The sequence below is a fragment of the Neophocaena asiaeorientalis genome, unplaced genomic scaffold, assembly GCF_003031525.2.
Source record: "Neophocaena asiaeorientalis asiaeorientalis breed wild unplaced genomic scaffold, Neophocaena_asiaeorientalis_V1.1 scaffold478, whole genome shotgun sequence".
Lineage (NCBI taxonomy): Eukaryota > Metazoa > Chordata > Mammalia > Artiodactyla > Phocoenidae > Neophocaena > Neophocaena asiaeorientalis.
The window spans coordinates 2,116,106-2,134,100 of record NW_020173200.1 but is presented as its reverse complement, the minus strand read 5'-3'; the positions used below and the strand labels follow the sequence as shown (position 1 = coordinate 2,134,100).

At 56.9% G+C, this 17,995-nt stretch overlaps 1 protein-coding gene across 4 annotated transcripts in view; it reads right to left on the bottom strand.

The window, feature by feature from the left end:
- The window catches only part of SZT2 (SZT2 subunit of KICSTOR complex), a 53,152-nt gene that overhangs the window by 15,807 nt on the left and 19,350 nt on the right, over positions 1-17,995 (bottom strand). For 3 of the 4 annotated variants that reach the window (XM_024744725.1, XM_024744729.1, XM_024744727.1), the window contains 36 exons: positions 16,955-17,034; positions 15,043-15,173; positions 14,650-14,820; positions 13,993-14,227; positions 13,682-13,811; positions 12,794-12,936; positions 12,387-12,539; positions 12,126-12,240; positions 11,694-11,911; positions 11,379-11,594; positions 10,912-10,990; positions 10,571-10,665; positions 10,131-10,299; positions 9,816-9,930; positions 9,589-9,702; positions 9,218-9,388; positions 8,960-9,054; positions 8,593-8,716; positions 8,322-8,486; positions 8,026-8,230; positions 7,606-7,721; positions 7,250-7,496; positions 6,256-6,397; positions 6,016-6,108; positions 5,799-5,877; positions 5,403-5,696; positions 5,105-5,246; positions 4,830-4,925; positions 4,678-4,741; positions 4,260-4,445; positions 3,747-3,914; positions 3,571-3,658; positions 3,400-3,471; positions 3,021-3,222; positions 2,094-2,193; positions 1,241-1,370 (listed from right to left, as the gene is read on the bottom strand). In XM_024744725.1, the coding sequence (XP_024600493.1) occupies positions 1,241-1,370; positions 2,094-2,193; positions 3,021-3,222; positions 3,400-3,471; positions 3,571-3,658; positions 3,747-3,914; positions 4,260-4,445; positions 4,678-4,741; positions 4,830-4,925; positions 5,105-5,246; positions 5,403-5,696; positions 5,799-5,877; positions 6,016-6,108; positions 6,256-6,397; positions 7,250-7,496; positions 7,606-7,721; positions 8,026-8,230; positions 8,322-8,486; positions 8,593-8,716; positions 8,960-9,054; positions 9,218-9,388; positions 9,589-9,702; positions 9,816-9,930; positions 10,131-10,299; positions 10,571-10,665; positions 10,912-10,990; positions 11,379-11,594; positions 11,694-11,911; positions 12,126-12,240; positions 12,387-12,539; positions 12,794-12,936; positions 13,682-13,811; positions 13,993-14,227; positions 14,650-14,820; positions 15,043-15,173; positions 16,955-17,034 (5,143 nt within the window). The remainder of the gene's footprint in view (positions 1-1,240; positions 1,371-2,093; positions 2,194-3,020; positions 3,223-3,399; positions 3,472-3,570; positions 3,659-3,746; positions 3,915-4,259; positions 4,446-4,677; positions 4,742-4,829; positions 4,926-5,104; positions 5,247-5,402; positions 5,697-5,798; positions 5,878-6,015; positions 6,109-6,255; positions 6,398-7,249; positions 7,497-7,605; positions 7,722-8,025; positions 8,231-8,321; positions 8,487-8,592; positions 8,717-8,959; positions 9,055-9,217; positions 9,389-9,588; positions 9,703-9,815; positions 9,931-10,130; positions 10,300-10,570; positions 10,666-10,911; positions 10,991-11,378; positions 11,595-11,693; positions 11,912-12,125; positions 12,241-12,386; positions 12,540-12,793; positions 12,937-13,681; positions 13,812-13,992; positions 14,228-14,649; positions 14,821-15,042; positions 15,174-16,954; positions 17,035-17,995) is intronic. The other variant, XM_024744726.1, reaches the window with a different exon arrangement.

Sequence of the window (17,995 nt, the reverse complement as noted above, 5' to 3'; positions counted from 1 at the left end):
TGCTGGTTGCTAAGGGTTTCAGCAAAACCATATGGAGAGACTAAAATGAGGAAGGGCTGGGTCTGGATTCTGACTGATCTAACGTCCTGGGCTGCTGGGAGCCATTGTGAAGTAAAAGTGCTTGGCTGTCACAGCTCATACTCAATTTGCAGAAGATGCTTCAAAACCCTGGGAAGTCCATCAATTATGGGGATTCGGCTTTGATATGGAATACATCCCAGGATGAGCTGAGAGATGTACTCTCCCGGAGCTGTTAGGAACGTTCGTCCACAGACTTGCTGAGAATGTTAAAGATAAGGAGTGATCTGACTTTTATAACAGAGAGACAATGGCAAAGGAATGGCATGATCCGGCTTTCCTCTGTGAGTTGGGGTGAGAGGTCATGAGGAGTAAGAGAAGGGAGCAGAACTGCGGAGACTTCAATTACCATCTCGAGTAGATTATCACGTTTCCTAATCACGACCAGAAATCTCAGATTATCACGTTTCCTAACCACGACCACAAATCTCAGAAACCCCGAAGGGTTCTGTGCCTGCCTGCCTGCGTGGAGGGACAGCCAATCAGAAGGCAAATCCTTCTACCGGCCCTCAGGCTCCACCCCTTTGTTTTTCTCCCCTGTGAGGGGCCCACCACTTGTCCACAATGCCCCTGCCCCCTTCTTCGGCCCTGTCTATTACCCTGCAGGGGAAAGACGGTCATTTTGGAAAACAAGGTAGGGCCAGGCAGAGGCGTGCATTTAGGAAGACAGGTCACAGCAGGGGCCTCTTCCGTGTACCTTCTCTCCTGTATTTCTCCGCCTCTGCTGGCTCTTTCCCGTGGAACATAAGGGTGCTCAAGTCTCTACCTTATTTTAAATTCCTGCCTTGCCTCCCACCTTCCTTTAGTTTCTGCCGGATCTACTTTGTCTCCTCCTTCACTGCCAGGCTACTTGAAAGACCAATTAGTCCCAGCTCCTCTTCCTGAACATCCTTTCATGTTTCCATTTCCTCTGGTTTCTACTCCCGTCTCTCCATTGAAAGCATTTTCACTAAAGTCACTGATGAACTCACAACAGCCAAACCTGGTGATCCTTTTCTGTCCTCTCCTCCTTGCCCTCCCTGTATTACCTGGCACTGATGGCCAGTTAATGGTGACTCTACCCGCAGCTTCTCAACAGAGTCTTCGATAAAGGCAAGGGCAGCGGCATCCCCTGGGGAGGGAGGCTCCTGGGTGGGACCCACCATCACTGGGCAGGACTCACCATCACTGGGCAGTGGTACCCGCTGACGGGAGTGGAAGGGCGTCTCGCTGCGCCATAGATCTTCTTCACTCTCAGCCACCAGAAGAGAGTTACACACGTGACTGTCATGAAGGTCCTGAAGCAGCAGCCGCTGGGAGAAGAAGGAGCGAGGTCTCAGGGAGCTGAAATATTCCCCCATACAATGGTGGGGGTGGTGAGGGGTGATCAAAGGCTGGAGAGAATGCCCATTACCACTGGGGATAAGAAGTCAAAAAGAGCACCTGTAACCACTGGGAGCTCAGAGATGACATCTGACAGCCACTGGGCTCCGGGCTCTGAGCACTGAAGCCCAGTTAGGAACACCTGTCCCTCCTCTTTGCCAGAATCTGCTCACCATCTTAAAAAAATCTCTTCTTCCCAGCTTTCCCTGACACTGCAGGTGGTCAGATCCCTGTTATACGCTCTCACACCAGTCTCTGCTTTTCCTCTGTAGAAGCCTTCACAATTGTAGCGGAAGTAGTTAGTGTGTTTTAGTTGTTCCATGTCTATCTCCTCCACCTGACATAAGCTCCAGCGAGTCAGGGTTTTCCTCTGTCTTGTTCACTATCATGTCCCAAATGGTAGCACAGTGCAATGAGAGGGAGCATCTCACAGTCACTGGGAGGGGACGAGAGAGTAACCCACCCTGGGGGTGGGTTAGGGAGAGCTCCCCAGTTTGTAGGGAGCCTGGGGAGTAATAGCATCCCAGTAACTAAGGGTCAAAGAAAACATCCAAGATGGATCAACAGCCTCTGAAGGTCAAGTTCCTGGAAACCCCTTCCTCATCTGGGCTGTGTCCCATGCCTGGAAAGCCCTGCCCCCGGCTGCCTCTTACCTGGTTGACCTCCCTGCAGATCTCCCCAACTCGCCTCACCAGGAGCTGCTGCAGGTGGCGACACTCAGTGCCTGGCCCCCCGTCCTCCCGAATCAGGCTCCTGGGAAGGATGGATCAGGCACAGAATTGCATGGGGAGGGAATGGGGGGAGGGTGTCATGGGAGTTGGCGCCAAGAGGAACCATGAAAAGGAAGGAGGACTGGACAAGGGGAAGTAAACAAGATGGGAACTGGGAAAGATGGAATTCTCGATAGCAATTCTGGAAGCCTGGGTTCCATGCTTGCCTCACCAGCTGCCATACTGAGGCTTCCATCATGCAGCTCACCTTCTCTACCCTCAGATCTTCTTCCTCAGAATGGTGGGTCCTCCCTTCTCTCAGCACCCCCACCCCTCTCAACACTGTGACTACAGCAGTACTGAACCAGATACCTAGGTATGGATCCTGGCGCTGCCGCTTACTAACTGAGACCTTGGGCAAGTGTTTAACTTATCTGTGCTGGAGTTTCTTCATTCAGACCACGAGGATAGTAATACCTCACAGGGCTGTTACAGATTAAATGAGTTGATCCGTGTAAAAAACTTAGAACGGTGCCTGCTGCGTAGCAAGTACTTGTTAAATATTATCTATCATCCCTTATTTTTATGTATCTACAGCTCCTGAAGCTGCTGTGAACTACAGATGCCCTTAATGCTCGGCTAGGAACCAAAATCCTCATCGGCTTTTCAACTCCATTAGGAAAGCAGAGTGATGTGTTTTGCTACAGTCTGTGGGAAGTGGTCAGGAGCCCTCAACCTTAGAATACAAGTCAGACCCCTACCCAAACTCTCAGCCCCAAGTCTAGCCTTCTAACGACACTGAAGAGGGGTGACGTGGGACCAGGGAGAAGCTAACATCAGAGTCGGGTGTAGGGCCCCGCTGCTCCTTACCGCGCGTGTGCATACACTTCCACACGGTCCTGCAGCACCCGGACGATGAGCCAGAAGTCAGGCAGGCAGGGCCCAGGGAGGCCCGCGAGCGAAGGCTGTGGAGGCGCCGGGCCGGGCGGGGTCCGCAGCGTGAAGGGGGCCTTCTCACCTGGGGTCTCACTGGGACCCTCACTGTCTGAGCCACTGCTGCCACCGTCGTAACCTGTGTCAAACGTGCTGAAGTTCAACCCCATCCTTAGGCTCATCTGAGCCCCAAGTGTATCAGCTCGGTGGGCCCCTCCAGGTTAGTCCCTACTGATGGCCCTGCCCAGACCTTTCACTGTGCAGCCCTGAGTCCACTTCCCATCAGCTTAGTCTTCCATGCCCTACCCCAGCTTACCCAGGTGGTCTGAGTCCACACTGCCCTGACTGGACATGAGTCTGAGTCCCCGGCTGGGCCCAGGCTGGCTCCCTAGGAAGAGAAGGGAAATGCCTGGAGCCTCTCTCAATCCTGCCAAGGATGCCCTCTGAACGTGGAAGCAGGGCCAGGGAGGTGCAAGTCCTCTCTTACCTCGCTGGGGCAGGCTGGGCAGACTGATGAGCAGGGGGCCCTCAGAATCCTCTGGAGAGCCAGGGGCTTGGGGGCTGGCTGTCAGGGCCTGAGAGGCAGGAGGTCAGGATGGAGTACAGGCCCCACACTTCCACCACCACCTGCTCCGTTCCCAGGTCAGCCCAGGAAAGACTCACCTCCCCTTCGACGCCTTCCGCCCTGTCCTCCTGGCTGTGCCAAGCCCAGGCCGCCGAAGGGGGCTCCCCATGGGACCCACCTGGCTCTTGGCCAACTGCCACAAAGAAGAAGCCGCTGTCAGCGTCCTCAAGAAGAACATGCCCAGGGAGGTGGAGGCGGCGGAACTCCTGGGGAGCAGGAACCAAGGGCAGAGGTTAGGCAGGACAGCCCTCCCCGGTCACGGCGCCCCACACTTCCTCATCAGACCCTCACAACCACCTGGTGAAGCAGACACTAGCATCCCTACTGCTGAGTTACGAAAAGGCTCAGTGGCTTGCCTAAGGTTCAACAGGCCCAGTGGCAAGGTGCAGCTGGGTCTCTTCCCACTGAGCTGGGCTGCCAGGCATGGGGTAGAGGTCAAACAATAGGGTGAGGAGGTGAACTCAAACCGAGAGGGCCTTCCGGTTGTGCATGTGGAGTCCAGGGACGGACGGGCGCCCAGGTGACCAGGGAGCATTCTGAGGGCAGCATACCTCCTTGAACTGTGTGAGGGAGCGCTCTGGCCCGAACACAAAGCTCAGTGGCAGAGTCTGGCGAAGGCAGGTGGAGCGTCCAAGAGAGCTATGGATGTGGGCAGCTGCACGGTGCAGGGCGGGGCTCTGGGGGAGGCCCCCTCTTCGGAGTGCCCCCACCATCTCGTCCTCCAGCAACCAGCGGATCTGCAGGCGGAGAGCAACCCAGGAAGTGGTGAAGGGCACTTCCCATGCTGATTGGGACATCACTGCACTCTTAGATTAGAAGATACTGGAAGATACTCCACCTCACAGACTGAGAGAGGCCCCACTTGGACCCCAGCATAAACAGGGTGCCTCACCTCACCATCTGATGGAAAGGGTGTCAGTTACAGTGTTGAGGGGCTGTCACTTAGGTTGGGGGAGGGAAGGCCCTCACCTCACTCATGGTGGTCTCAATAGCCAGTCTGTGGGGTGTGGCCAAATTAGATAGTCCTGGGTGCCTAATTGGAAGAAAGGTTTAGATATTGGTTTCCAGAAAACAAAACCAACAGGGAACAAGGAACTCAGAGAGGGAGCATAAGGAAGTACCTGTCTTCTCCTGGAGGTGGCAGTGGGGGCCCCAGGCCATCATCGGACGGTTGCCCTGGGGATCGTGGGAAGGACGTACTGCTCTCAGATGTAGACCTGAAACAGGGTAGGAGCAAAGGTCAAAGGTCAGCAGCTATTATCCTCCTAGGGCCTCCTCAGCATTCCTTTCTTGGAATCCTTAAGGTACCCTTAGTCCCCAGGTGCCCCCAGATTCCTTAATGGTCCCGCTACTCCAACAAGACCCCAGATACCCCCCACCAAACTTGCTGTCCCACCGGTGGTGCTGAGGGTCTGAGGTCGGGGGGAGCTCCACTTCCAGGGGCAAGGTCAGCACAAAGACGTCCAGAGTGACACTGAGGTCCCGCAGAGGAACTCGGCCTCCAATGGGGGGGCCTTCCAGACTAGAAAGCACCTGGCCTGGGAGAGGGGGAAAGTCAGGGGTTACTGCAGCCCTGGGATGAACACAGCTTCCAAGTCTCCAGGGCTAAAGAGTTACACCCGTAGGCTCTCTCCCCAGGCAGGCAGACAGGCTGCATCGGACCAGTGGCCCTCCCCTAGGCACCCCACACTCACCCAGGCAGGTGGGCAGGCTGCACACGGGTACTGAGCTGTGCTGGCCGCGTAGCCGCACAGAGCATGTGAGGTGCAGGAAGAGTGGTGGCAGGTCATGTGCCAGGCTCTCGGGCCCCGTGGGTGAGTCGCCGCCCAGGATGCTGAAGGAGTCTTCATCGGGGTTCACGGTATCTGCGTCTGACAAAGAGGCGGAGTCCAGCCCAGCAGGCCCCAGGTCTGGTTCACGGCTCTCGAGGTATTCCACCTCCAGCTCTGGGTCACTCTCGGTGACCACACAGCAGGCAGATGTGTCTCCTAGAGATACACGTCATGTGGTCAACAGGATAGGCTGGCAGCAAAGGCCCCCGAATCCTGGCTTGAAGCAGCCTTTCCACCTCTACCCGCTTGCCTATATACCTTCTTCTCCCATGAGCTCAGCCTCTGAAAACTCCAAGTCACTGACTTTTCTGTCTCCTGCGTCCCGGGGGCCCTCATCCTGGGCAAAAGAAAGAGACAGTATGATCCAAGGCAGGGCCTCAGGGAACCGAGAGTTAAGAGGATCCGGGTGGGTCAAGTGGGGCCTCTGGGGCTACAGGTTGGGGGTAGGAGGGAGGTAAGGGAGAAAGCCACTCACCTCACGCCTGCTCGATGGAGGGCAATAGAAGAAGTAGTGGGGATTGGAGGGCACTGTGCGGAAGTAGAGACCGCTGATCTCCAGGAACTTCTCCTGTTTGGGGGTTAGAAGGAGGCTACGATGTCAGTCACTGCTCGGCAGGACACTGCTCCCACCCTAGAACAGACACCTATACACCCCCAACCCAGGAGGGACCACTGTCCCCCTGTGCAGGCAGGACTCTGCCCTCTCTACCCTCACCTGGATGAGGCTATGCAGGGCATCACGCGCCTCTCCTCTGAGCTGGCAGACGTCTGTCAGAGATATCTCCAGGCCAGGGTCCGGATGGCCAGGGACACGGGTGCTCTGAAACTCAGGCTCGCTTAGGTCCTCGGTCTCTATGCTGAGTGGTCAGGGTGGGGTGAGGGACAGTGAAGTGTTAGGAACCATCAAGGCCTAAATGAGCCTGCTTCCCGAGTGGGAGCAGCACACACCTGTCTGTCTTTGCCTCTAGAAAGGGTGCTTATTAGCACATGACACGGGCGGGAAGAGGCCGGGAGAGCCAACCCACCCGTCTTGGCTCTAACCTCCACATTTCTTAGTGGCTGGACATTGCTGTGAAACAGAGGAATGAGTAAGGCTGACTCCCAGTTTTCTGACTTGGACCAGTGGGTGGAGGGAGAGATCTTTCACCGTGGAGGAGGGACACAGGTGGAGAAGCAAGGGTTGGTGAGAAGAAAGTGCACTCGTTTAGGAGGCATGAAAGGTGTGGGATCTAGACCTCCGGAGAGAGAGCTGGGCTGGACTTCGATCTAGGCATCATCAGTGCACTCATCCTTCCGCTCCTTCTGTGTCCCCAGTGCTGATCCACTGCAGACACCAGACACGTGGCCGTCTCGCTACCTTCAACAGTTTTTGCCTCTATGAAACTCACAGTTTGGGGGATTATTACTATTATGTGAATGTCCCCAGAACAAACTTCTACTTTCACTGACGGCCACTGACAACTCCCCACCCCTAATCTAGCTCAACACTCCACACCAGAACAGGAGAGCCAGGAGAACAAGGAGAGTAGGAGAGGAGGACCGCCGTGGGTGCCAAATGGGAGAAAGAAGCCTGGGCAGGAGGGGTGGGAAGCCAGGACAAAGCACGGCTGGGGACTACCGTGCATAGCCACTCCCCCAGGTCAGAAGGCCCCTGCTTATAGGGGCTTGTCTGTGTGCCCCCTTATATGTCATTCAAGGACCATCCCAACCTGGACTCAGAAGCCAAGACAGCTCGTTCCCGAGGCTCGGGGCCCTCCTCCACACTGCTGCTGAAGGGCCCAGGGCTGAGAGGACCAGGGCTTGGGGGTGCATGAGGCAAACCCCGAGTGTGGCCACACAGTGCGAGCAGAAAAGGGGTGATGTCTACTTCCTGTAGTAGCTCCTCACAGGCGTCCACGGCTATCAGCATGTCCTGCGAGGTCACGCTCTGTGCTTGCTGCAAGCTCCGGAACAGCCCTAGTGAAGTGGAAGGGGCCACGAGGGTCAAGCTCTGCAAGGGCCTCTCCAGTGCCCATGCCCGTAATCCTGCAAAGTGGGCTCCTCCCTGCCACGGCGTCACACTCACCACGGACGTAGCATCGCTGTGCGTGCTCCTGCAGCAAGGCACAGTGGGTAGCTGCCTCCTTGTGCCTGGGCTCCATCCAGGCTGAGGAGAGGGAAGGCTGGTCGAGGAGCTGAGTCCTAGCAACAGGAGGAAAGAGACGGCTTGGCCAGCTCCCCTGGTGACACCTCAGACTCACCATCCCCAACCTTCCCGTGGATCATCCCTAGGTCCCTACCAAATGTATCCACGGCCCAGCAAGCTCAACTGATGTGCTGAGGAAGTCCAGCACGAAACGGGCAGGACATGGCTCAGAAGCTGAGCTCCTGCCACTGACCATCAACCTGTCTGCCTGTACCACTGAGTATGTATCTGAGCCACAGCTGGGGGCTATGGTTGGCTGGGGGTTGGGAGAGGACCTAGGTCAACACTGAGGGCACTCACCGGAAGACGAGGTCTCGGGGCGCCTGAGGGGGCTGCACACCCACCATCTGCTCCCTCAGCGCTTCCAGGGAACAGCTATAGATGTAGACAGGACACCGCGTCCGGGGCCCATCTGCACCCTCTGTCTGTGAAGCCTGGCGCCCAGTGTAAGCTGGTAAGTCCCGATGGAAGGGTGGGCTCAGCTCTCCTGGATTCTGGACACTGTCTGTGGGCAAGAGGTGGCACATGGCTTTGAGCCCTCTTATTTGTTCCCATCTCCGCTGCTGCTTAACTGACTTCAGAGTCATCAGCCTTACCGCTGGCTGGGGTGACACTGAGGATGGGGACCTGGGACTTTGTTGCCCTGACCCCGGTTCCTCCTAGATCTTTCAGGCTGGGAGCCCCACTCCAGTCCTCGAACTTAGACTTTGTCTCCTCTTGAGAGGGTCCCTCCAGGCCATAGGCAGCCAGATGCTGGACATCTGAAGAGGAAAAGCAGGACATAACTCAGAGCCGCCTGATGGGCTGGGGAGGGAGCTCCGGGGCTTGTATCTGAGGGGGTCAGTGAGAGAGGTCTGCGGCTGGTACCTGAGAAGGTCGCAGGGAGGAAAGTCAGAAATACATGCTGGGGGGTCACAAGCCTTGCATAGCAGCGCCACTGAGGGAGCTGGGCAGAGTTGACAGGCCCGAGAGTTTCAGAAGGGCCTAGACTCTGTAAGAGAGAAACAAACTTAGAGCCATCTATAAGGGACCATCCAATGCCCGCTCTCTTCCTCCGCCCGAGAGTCCATCCTCAGGGATAGCTTGCAAGATCGGGGACCAAGGGGAATGATGGCATCCTGTCAGTGGAGGAGGGCACTTAGTATCCCCAGTGATGGAAAGCTGGGGTGTGAACATGTGGGGACGGCAGGAGGTCACTATGACAAAGGGCTCAAGGAGATGCGCCAGTGCTGACCCGGGTGGGAAGAACTGAGTCTCCGCTGGCCTGGGCACTGCCGCCTGCTTCATCCTTCAGGATCCCACAGTCCCCTACCGGTGGCCCCTCTGGACCTACAATGCGGGTAGAGAGGGGTGGGAGAGAGCAGGGCCAGCAAGAGAGGCAGGGCTCTGAGGTGAAGGGTAGGGGAGGCCAAGACCCAGACAGAAGGCACCCTGCGGGGTGGGGGAGAGCGGCTGGGCCGAAGTCCGGTGCGGGAACGAGGCGGGGGCTCACGTGGACTGTGGCAGCTCCTCCGCAGCACCTCACGCGGGAAGGCGGCCTGGTCGGCGGCGGGCAGCGGGATCTCCCGGTCACTCAGCTCCTGCCCCAGGCAGCTGTGCAGCAGGCACAGCACCATGTCGTTGGCGGGACAGGGCCCCTCGGCGAGAGGGACGCCCTCTGGCTCTGCCCGACACACACTCTGCTCAGCACCAACGGTCTCCTGCTGCCCGGCGCCCCGGCTCAGCCCCAACCAGCCCGGCCCCTCCTGCAGCCTCCCAGCCCCCTCCCGCCCCCTCACTCTTCCGCTCATTCGCAGACTCATCTGCCCTCTGTATTCTAACACCCCCTGGCTGGCTGGCCCTCTAGGTACAAGGTTCACCCACCTCTGGAAAGCAGAAGGAAGAACATCTGGATCTGCTGGCACTGTGGCAATAGTCCCATTAGGTCAAAACGGAAAGGGATTTCGTGGACACAGGTGTCTCCTCCCTGGTCCAAGCCTGGGAGGGAGGGAAGGAAGACAAGAGCGCAGTGAGGCCCACAGTCCCTGCCTGTGGCTGCCTTCTCCCCACCCGCTCCCCTGCTCCTCCCCAGGGGCCCCCTCCCCACTGACCATCAGAGACCCTCGGCTCCGGGGGCAGGGGACTCCACTCCTTGCTCTGGCACAGCTGTATCAGGTACTCAAAGCTCAGCATGGAGCCTATGCAGGCAGCATCCCGAGGGTGGAGCTAGAGGAGGAACAGCAGAGGGCAGGGGTCAGCCCCTCCTGGCCGAGAGGACCCCAGCCTCCAGCTCTCAAGGAAGCCCTCACAGTCACGGACTTTCAGAACACAGAGACTCAGGGGGACCAGGAAGCCGCCAAGCTGTGCTGCTCCCAAGGGGATGCACCCAACCTGGTAAGTGGTGGGGTACTCCTGAAGCCACTCACAGCTCGAGGGATCTCAGAGTATGCCAAGTCCTGGAGGTGCCTCCAGCTCTCAGGGCCAGGTCCCACTCGTCCATACTGCGGCTCCACCCACACCTCGGTGACCAGGTTGAGCTCCGAGTCTCCCTCCAGGGCCTCCACCTCCACATCGTTGTCATCATCTGTTGAGAAGCTAAAGGAGGAAGGGCTCTGAGCCTGGAAGAAAGGAGAGTCCAACCCACCGCCACCTGGTTGGGAGCTGGTCCACGGAGGGCGGGAAGGCCAGGGCACACGGGACAGCCACAATTCACACGTGGTCTTTCCAGACCTGCGTCTGCCCAGTAAAGCATCTGGAGACAGTATCTCCCACCCCAACTCTCAGCATTGGGAGACAGAACTTCAGGGGACAGTAGCAAGAAGGGGGAATGTGGAGCAAGGCGGCTCAGAGAGGGGCCGGGCCTCACCTGTCCTTGGTGGAGGTAGAGTGCGGGGGGAAGAGGATGTACTGGACGACGCACGTGTGCCTCTCTTCGACTGCAGCCTGCCCCGGGGGCTCATTCTGGGACAGGATGGGAGAGCTTGGCCCTGCCCCAGCCCAGGCAGAGATCTGGCCTGGCCCAGCTCTGACCCTCAGCACTTTAGTCCCCTCGCCACACTGTCCTGGGACTGGCCTCAGGCCTTGGGTCCTCTGGCCACGGGGTCCCTGTGAGGCAGTGTTTCCAGCGGTCCCAACCCAGCTCAGAGGCCAGTATCCCCGGGATGATGATGGACCTTGGTGGGAGGGGTCGTGAGGGACAGCACATACCTGAATTGGAAGCTCCAGAACCATGTTGATGATTCCTTCCCCGCTGCAGGCAAAGTGGAACCCTTCCGAGAGCCGGACCCTGAAGGCCCACAAGAGTGGGGGCGGGGACAGGATGAGATGGGGAGAGACACTCAGTGTACAGCCCCTGCTTCCCACGCCACTTACATACCCACTTTCCAGCAGCCATCCAGGCAGACTTGTCTGCTGGTGGCCCTGCCCAAACGACTGGTCCCTCAGGGGGGCAGGTCCAGTTAGGGCCAGAGGCCAAAATAAACTGAGTCGGGGGAGTCGTGGTGGGGAGGGCAGCAGCCCACACTGCTCTGTGCTGGATCCTCTGCATAGCAGCGGCCACAGCAGAAACTGGGGCTGAGACGGGGCAGTATCTGGCTTAGGCTTTCTGCCAGCTTCCAAACCCAGAGTCTACACTAGACTCTGCCCCAAGTTGCCCAGCAGGCTTGGTGACGTACTCAGTGAGGATGGAGAGGAGCTGGGCGATGGCGCTGAGCGGCAGTGCAGGGGCTAGTCCTGATGGGATGCTCCAGAGCCAGCGCTGATGGTAGAGGTAGCGGGATAGCGACGCTAGGCTAGAAGAGGCCGAGCGGCCCGACACCAAGGGCAGTGGCCCTGGTGGCTCCAGTGTCAGCAAGAAGGGTGCCCGGTAGTCCAGTGGTAGCTTCTCATACCTGAGCAACGGGGGCAATTCCCAGTTGATCTCTACTCATACCCAGCTTAGCCGCAGCCCCCCACGTGCTCCTGGCCCTGTCCCCACTCTCTTTACCAACCTGATGAGCAGCTTGTCCAGTGGCTTATGCAGGACCACAAGGCAGGGCCGATCAGACAGGGCCTGCTGTGGCCCCAGCAGCGGGGGTGATTTGGAGGGAGAGTTGCCCCCACCGGCGCCCCCCAGCCCTTTTCGTTTCACCTTGGGTGTTGGCTCCTTGCTTTGCACCCGGTGGGGGAAACGTAGGCGCAGGATTTCTTCCCGCAAATCCGACACGATCTGAGGGAAAAATGTGATCGGACCCTCCTACTCCCGTCTCCTACAGATGTGGAGAAGGGGCCCACAGACAAGGTGAGAAAGCCTTGTACCCCAAGCCTTACTTGGTCTGGGGGCTCCTCCCTCTACTGGCCCTGGCCCTGGGGAGTCTGGGGAGAAAGAGCTAGTCAACATTCCAGGGCTCCTTGGTCTGGGAGTGAGTCGGGGCCCAGCTCACCTTGTGCCGAGCCTGTGCTGGCGTGCCAATGGGGAAACCCAGGCGGAGCACCATGCACGGGGCCTTGGAAATGATGCGGACCATGTAGAAGGAGGAGGGGGGCTGGTCTGGGGCACTGGGGAGAAACGGGAGGGAGTCCGTGAGCAGCCCTTGGCTGGGAGAAGATGGGTTTAGGAGGTAGGAGGGAGAGGGTCTGGGGTGAGAGGAAGAGACGTGGGAAGAGGGGGAGGGGGAAGAGTGAGGGGACATCACTTTGCCCACCTGGAGAGCAGCTTCACATAGGAATAGCCCTCGACTAGCACGAAGCTGCTCCAGTCACGGAGCAGGGAGGTCAGCGAGGAGTGTGAGATCCTGCACTGGACGGTGCTGTAGCGGCCATTGCTGCCCGGGGTGTGCAGGTGCTTGGGGATTGGCCTGGGAAGAGGGTGTGGAGAGAGGGCAGCCCTCCCAGCCCCCGTCATGGGGCAGAAGAACAGGCTGCTACCTCCCTCTCTGCTAGGACCTGTCTGAGGATCTGAAGGCTCATGAGCAGGAAGGCTAGGACGGCTCGGGGTTTTCTTGGCTGAGGTCGGTATGGGCTCATCTGCTGCTTCCCTTCTCCATCACTCCCTGTCCCCTCACCCCAGCCCCTCCCCCACAACGATGGCCCAGCTATGGCGGGTACCCACGTGTCATGCTCCAGGATTAGCACCAGGCGATGCATGTGCAGCCAGCGCTGCCATGAGTTAGCATCCATGGACAGCACTGGCTTCCAGTAGGCAGCGAACTGGGCGTGGGAGGAGTCGGAACCACTGTGCTGAAGGGAGAGCACCTGGGGACAGGAAGGACAGCCCTATAGGAGCATTCATGAATAACCTCCACGCAGCAAACAGAGCCGTGGGGCTCAGGGGGTCAGAGGTGGCACTGGTGTAAGGCCAGAGGAACCCATGGCCCAGCCTGGGACAGAGGCAAAAACGGCCTCCAATATGAAGGCTGGATTAGGATGAACGAACCCAGGGACAGGCTGTGCAGTCCTTTAAAGCTGAATCCAGGCAAAGGATGGAACTTCCACCACTGACTTTGGAGGAAAGCCGCTGAGGGATGGCAGGACCCCAGGATGAGGCCATTATTTGCTAGCATAAGCCCCCTGCTTGTCAGTGCTAGGCTGACAGCCGGGGCTGAGTGTGGAGAAAGCACAGGACAAAGGGAGCTATGGTCTTCAGGAAGTGCATAGTTCACGGTGGTTGGCTGAAGGTGCTGGGGGAGGCCAGAGTATGCCACATGGAGACGGGCAAGGGGGCTCGCAGTCGGCTGGGAGACAACCACCTAGACATTCTGCAAGTCTTTACCTCTGACACCCGTGGTCTGCTGAGGACAGCCTCTCTCTAGAGACCCTTCCTTCCCCCGGGGGCATGGAAGGAGGGAGGGGGCTCTCAAGGCGAAAGCGCAGGGTCCTGGTTTGGGGGCCTTAGATTTGAGAGGAGAGGAAAACGAACGTGGTTCTGGGCTCTAGATGCAGTGCCAATCCAAGTCTGGGTGGGCACAAGATGGGGAGAGTGAGCGCTGGGGCCCCTCACCGGGGTGGTGGAGCCGGGCGGGATGTAGAAGAGAGGCACTCCGCTCTTGGTGCTGTCGGGAAGCGTGAAATGTTCCGGGACTGAGGAGAAGGACTGAAGGTGGGCTAGCATCTGGTCCGTCTGATTAATGCTGCAGAACAAGTGCCAACCCTGAGCCTCACCGGACTCCGGTGAGTCAGAGGAGGGGAGCCCCAGGGGCACAGGGGGCCCTGGACACAAGCCTAGTGCTCGGGGTGACCCTCTCTAGCCCCCACATCTGTCCCTCCACACAACAAATGGGGCACCCCTCACTGAGCGGTGACCTCACTCACCTCTGCAGCGTGTTCCAGAACCGCCGGATAACGTGGGTCCGATACAGCGAGCGAATGGGTTGCCTTAGTGCACAGGACACATCGTGCAGGATGTCATAGCCACCTTCCATTGTCACTTCCACCCGGGTGCCTCGAGGGCCCTCAGGCTCCAGGGGCCAGGGTGCCACAGCCACGTACTCAATGCGCATGTTGTGTTTCCACAGCAACACCAGCTTCACCTCCAGCTGGGACCCTCCTTCAGGGGAAGAAGGAGAGCTGGTTAGGGCAGGAGGGCATGGGACTCCAGGCCCGGTACTGAGTCCTATCTGAAACCCCGCCTACCACATGGAACTCTAGCCTGGCCAAAGGTTCCAAGCGTGGTTCCACAGAATGCAGGCCCAGAGCCTGCCAACTGACACAAACTGAAGTTTGTAGGAGTAATCTGAAAACAAAGCTAAGTTCAGGACACCACACCATCGTCAGCTGACTCACCTGGGTCAAAAAGAGATGGAATTGGGAAGCTAAACGCTATGAGAACTAAGCCCTGAAGGCAACTCAGAACCCACTTGTCTCAAATGACAGGCAGAATCTGTTACTGAGACACCCTCTCATGCACGGTACATGTGTGTCTTCTGCTTTGTTCAGACTTGTGGGATACAGCAGGACCTAAACCCTTACCTTTGGCCAGTGTGACCTCTCGGACACTGTAGCCCTCTCGAAGCCGCACAGACACGGTGCTGACCAAGTCAGCCAGCACCTCCTTCTCAGTGTGCTTCTTCCGGCGCAGGGCCAAGGCAGGATTGCTACTTGCGGAGACCAGGTGCTCGTTAAACAGGCGGTGCTGAGAGCCTAGACCAGTGAGCATGGGAAAGGGGAAAGTGCTTTATCTGTTAGCTGACAGAGGCACAGAAGCAGAGGCTACACTGAGTCGCGAGAGAACGGGGCCAAAGCCATCAGCCCCAGTTACACTGCTAGTGCCCCGGGGACCCAAGCCCTAGATGGATTCCTGCATCATCTCTAGGTCCACATTATATTCCCCCGTTCCCATACCTGCCCCAGTCTGCCACTCACCGCAGTAATATTCAGGGTTCAGGGCTTCCCCACTGCGCAGGAAGGAGTAGAGGAGAAACGCCCGGTGGTAGACAGTCAGACCCAGGTTGCCTGGCTCGGGCTCAGGACAAGTGGACAGGTAGGAGCCAAATGTTGCCATTGCGATGAACTTCATCAGTTCCACATTGGGCACATGGCCAAAACTACAGTCATAAGAATAAACTCCTCCTACCTGAAGAAGTGAGCAATTAGAGACCTAGCTCCAAAAGAGCCACCGGGCTGGGTGGCTGCTCCCATCCCTGACCCACACGGTGGGAAGTGGGCCAGTGCTCTCCCAAGACAGACCACTGCTCTGCAGCTTTCCTTCCCTGAGCCCTTCTGTCTGAAGCCCATGCCATCTAGCCACACCCCTCTTGCTCCACATCAAATACGAGCCGGCCCCCGTTCACTGAAGATTTTGGCCACTGGTTCATTGGATTCCTGTCATCATCTCAAGACTACAGTGTCTAACAAAGTGCTTCTCAAACTTTAGGGTGCACACAAAACACCTGGGGATTTTGTTAAAATGCAGCAGGTCTGGGGTGGGGCCTGAGATTTTGCATTTCTAACAAGCTCCCTGGTGATGCCAAGGCTGCTGGACTGTGGACAATATTTTGAGCACAAAGCCTAAAGATTGGAGATTGGCAAACAACATATAACCTGTGGTCAAATCCAGCCTATCATCTATTTTTGTAAATAAAGTTTTATTGGGACTTCCCTGGTGGTGCAGTGGTTAAGAATCCGCCTGCCAATGCAGGGGACATGGGTTCGAGCCCTGGTCCGGGAAGATCCCACATGCCGCAGAGCAACTAAGACCGTGCGCCACAACTACTGAGCCTGCACTCTAGAGCCCGCAAGCCACAACTGCTGAGCCTGCATGCCACAACTATGGAAGCCCACACGCCTAGAGCCCGTGCTCTGCAGCAAGAGAAGTCACCTCAATGAGAAGCCCACGCACCGCAACGAAGAGTAGCCCCTGCTCGCCACAACTAGAGAAAGCCCGCATGCAGCAGCAAAGACCCAACGCAGCCAAAGAGATAAATAAATAAAATAAGTAAAATAAATAAAGTTTTACTGGAACACAGCCATGCCCATTCATTTTCTTATCGCCTGTGCCTCCTTTCAGGCTATAAGAGCACAGCTGAGTAGTTGTGACAACCACATGGCCCACAAAGCTTAAAATGTTTACTAGTCAGGGGACTTCCCTGGTGGCGCAGTGGTTGAGAATCTGCCTGCCAATGCAAGGGATATGGGTTCGATTCCTGGTCCGGGAAGATCTCACATGCCGTGGAGCAGCTAAGCCCTGCGCCACAACTACTGAGCTTGCACTCTAGAGCCCGTGAGCCACAACTACTGAGCCCGCGCGCCACAACTACTGAAGCCCACAGGCCTAGAGTCCATGCTCCGCAACAAGAGAAGCCACCACCATGCAAAGTGCGTGCACCGCAACGAAGAGTAGCCCCCGCTAGTCGCAACTAGAGAAAGCCCGTGTCCCGCTGACTACACATTAGCCCTGGGCTTCACCTGGAACTACTTCCTCTTTGCAAATTCAATTGCCACATCTGACTGATTACACACAACTTTGCCCCATTTTTAGGTTCCTTCCATCCTCCTCTTGCTGCTCTTTGACTTCCTTAAGGCTCCCAGGCCTTGAACCTCTACTCTTTTCAAATCTATCCACGTCCTCCTGGCCCTCCTTTCTCAACCCAGCCTGGACCCCATGGTCAAGCAACTTCTTATGCATCATTCTCAACTCCCTGGCTGCCTTCACCTTTTCTCTGCTTCCACCTGAAAACCCCAACTAGGATCACAAGTTCTATACCCAGATCCCAAATGAGATCTCAGTGAATCGCAAATGGAAAAAAACCCTGCATAGCTGTGTAGGTAGCCAAATGTTGCCATTGCGATGAACTTCATCAGTTCCACATTGGGCACATGGCCAAAACTACAGTCATAAGAATAAACTCCTCCTACCTGAAGAAGTGAGCAATTAGAGACCTAGCTCCAAAAGAGCCACCGGGCTGGGTGGCTGCTCCCATCCCTGACCCACACGGTGGGAAGTGGGCCAGTGCTCTCCCAAGACAGACCACTGCTCTGCAGCTTTCCTTCCCTGAGCCCTTCTGTCTGAAGCCCATGCCATCTAGCCACACCCCTCTTGCTCCACATCAAATACGAGCCGGCCCCCGTTCACTGAAGATTTTGGCCACTGGTTCATTGGATTCCTGTCATCATCTCAAGACTACAGTGTCTAACAAAGTGCTTCTCAAACTTTAGGGTGCACACAAAACACCTGGGGATTTTGTTAAAATGCAGCAGGTCTGGGGTGGGGCCTGAGATTTTGCATTTCTAACAAGCTCCCTGGTGATGCCAAGGCTGCTGGACTGTGGACAATATTTTGAGCACAAAGCCTAAAGATTGGAGATTGGCAAACAACATATAACCTGTGGTCAAATCCAGCCTATCATCTATTTTTGTAAATAAAGTTTTATTGGGACTTCCCTGGTGGTGCAGTGGTTAAGAATCCGCCTGCCAATGCAGGGGACATGGGTTCGAGCCCTGGTCCGGGAAGATCCCACATGCCGCAGAGCAACTAAGACCCTGCGCCACAACTACTGAGCCTGCACTCTAGAGCCCGCAAGCCACAACTGCTGAGCCTGCATGCCACAACTATGGAAGCCCACACGCCTAGAGCCCGTGCTCTGCAGCAAGAGAAGTCACCTCAATGAGAAGCCCACGCACCGCAACGAAGAGTAGCCCCTGCTCGCCACAACTAGAGAAAGCCCGCATGCAGCAGCAAAGACCCAACGCAGCCAAAGAGATAAATAAATAAAATAAGTAAAATAAATAAAGTTTTACTGGAACACAGCCATGCCCATTCATTTTCTTATCGCCTGTGCCTCCTTTCAGGCTATAAGAGCACAGCTGAGTAGTTGTG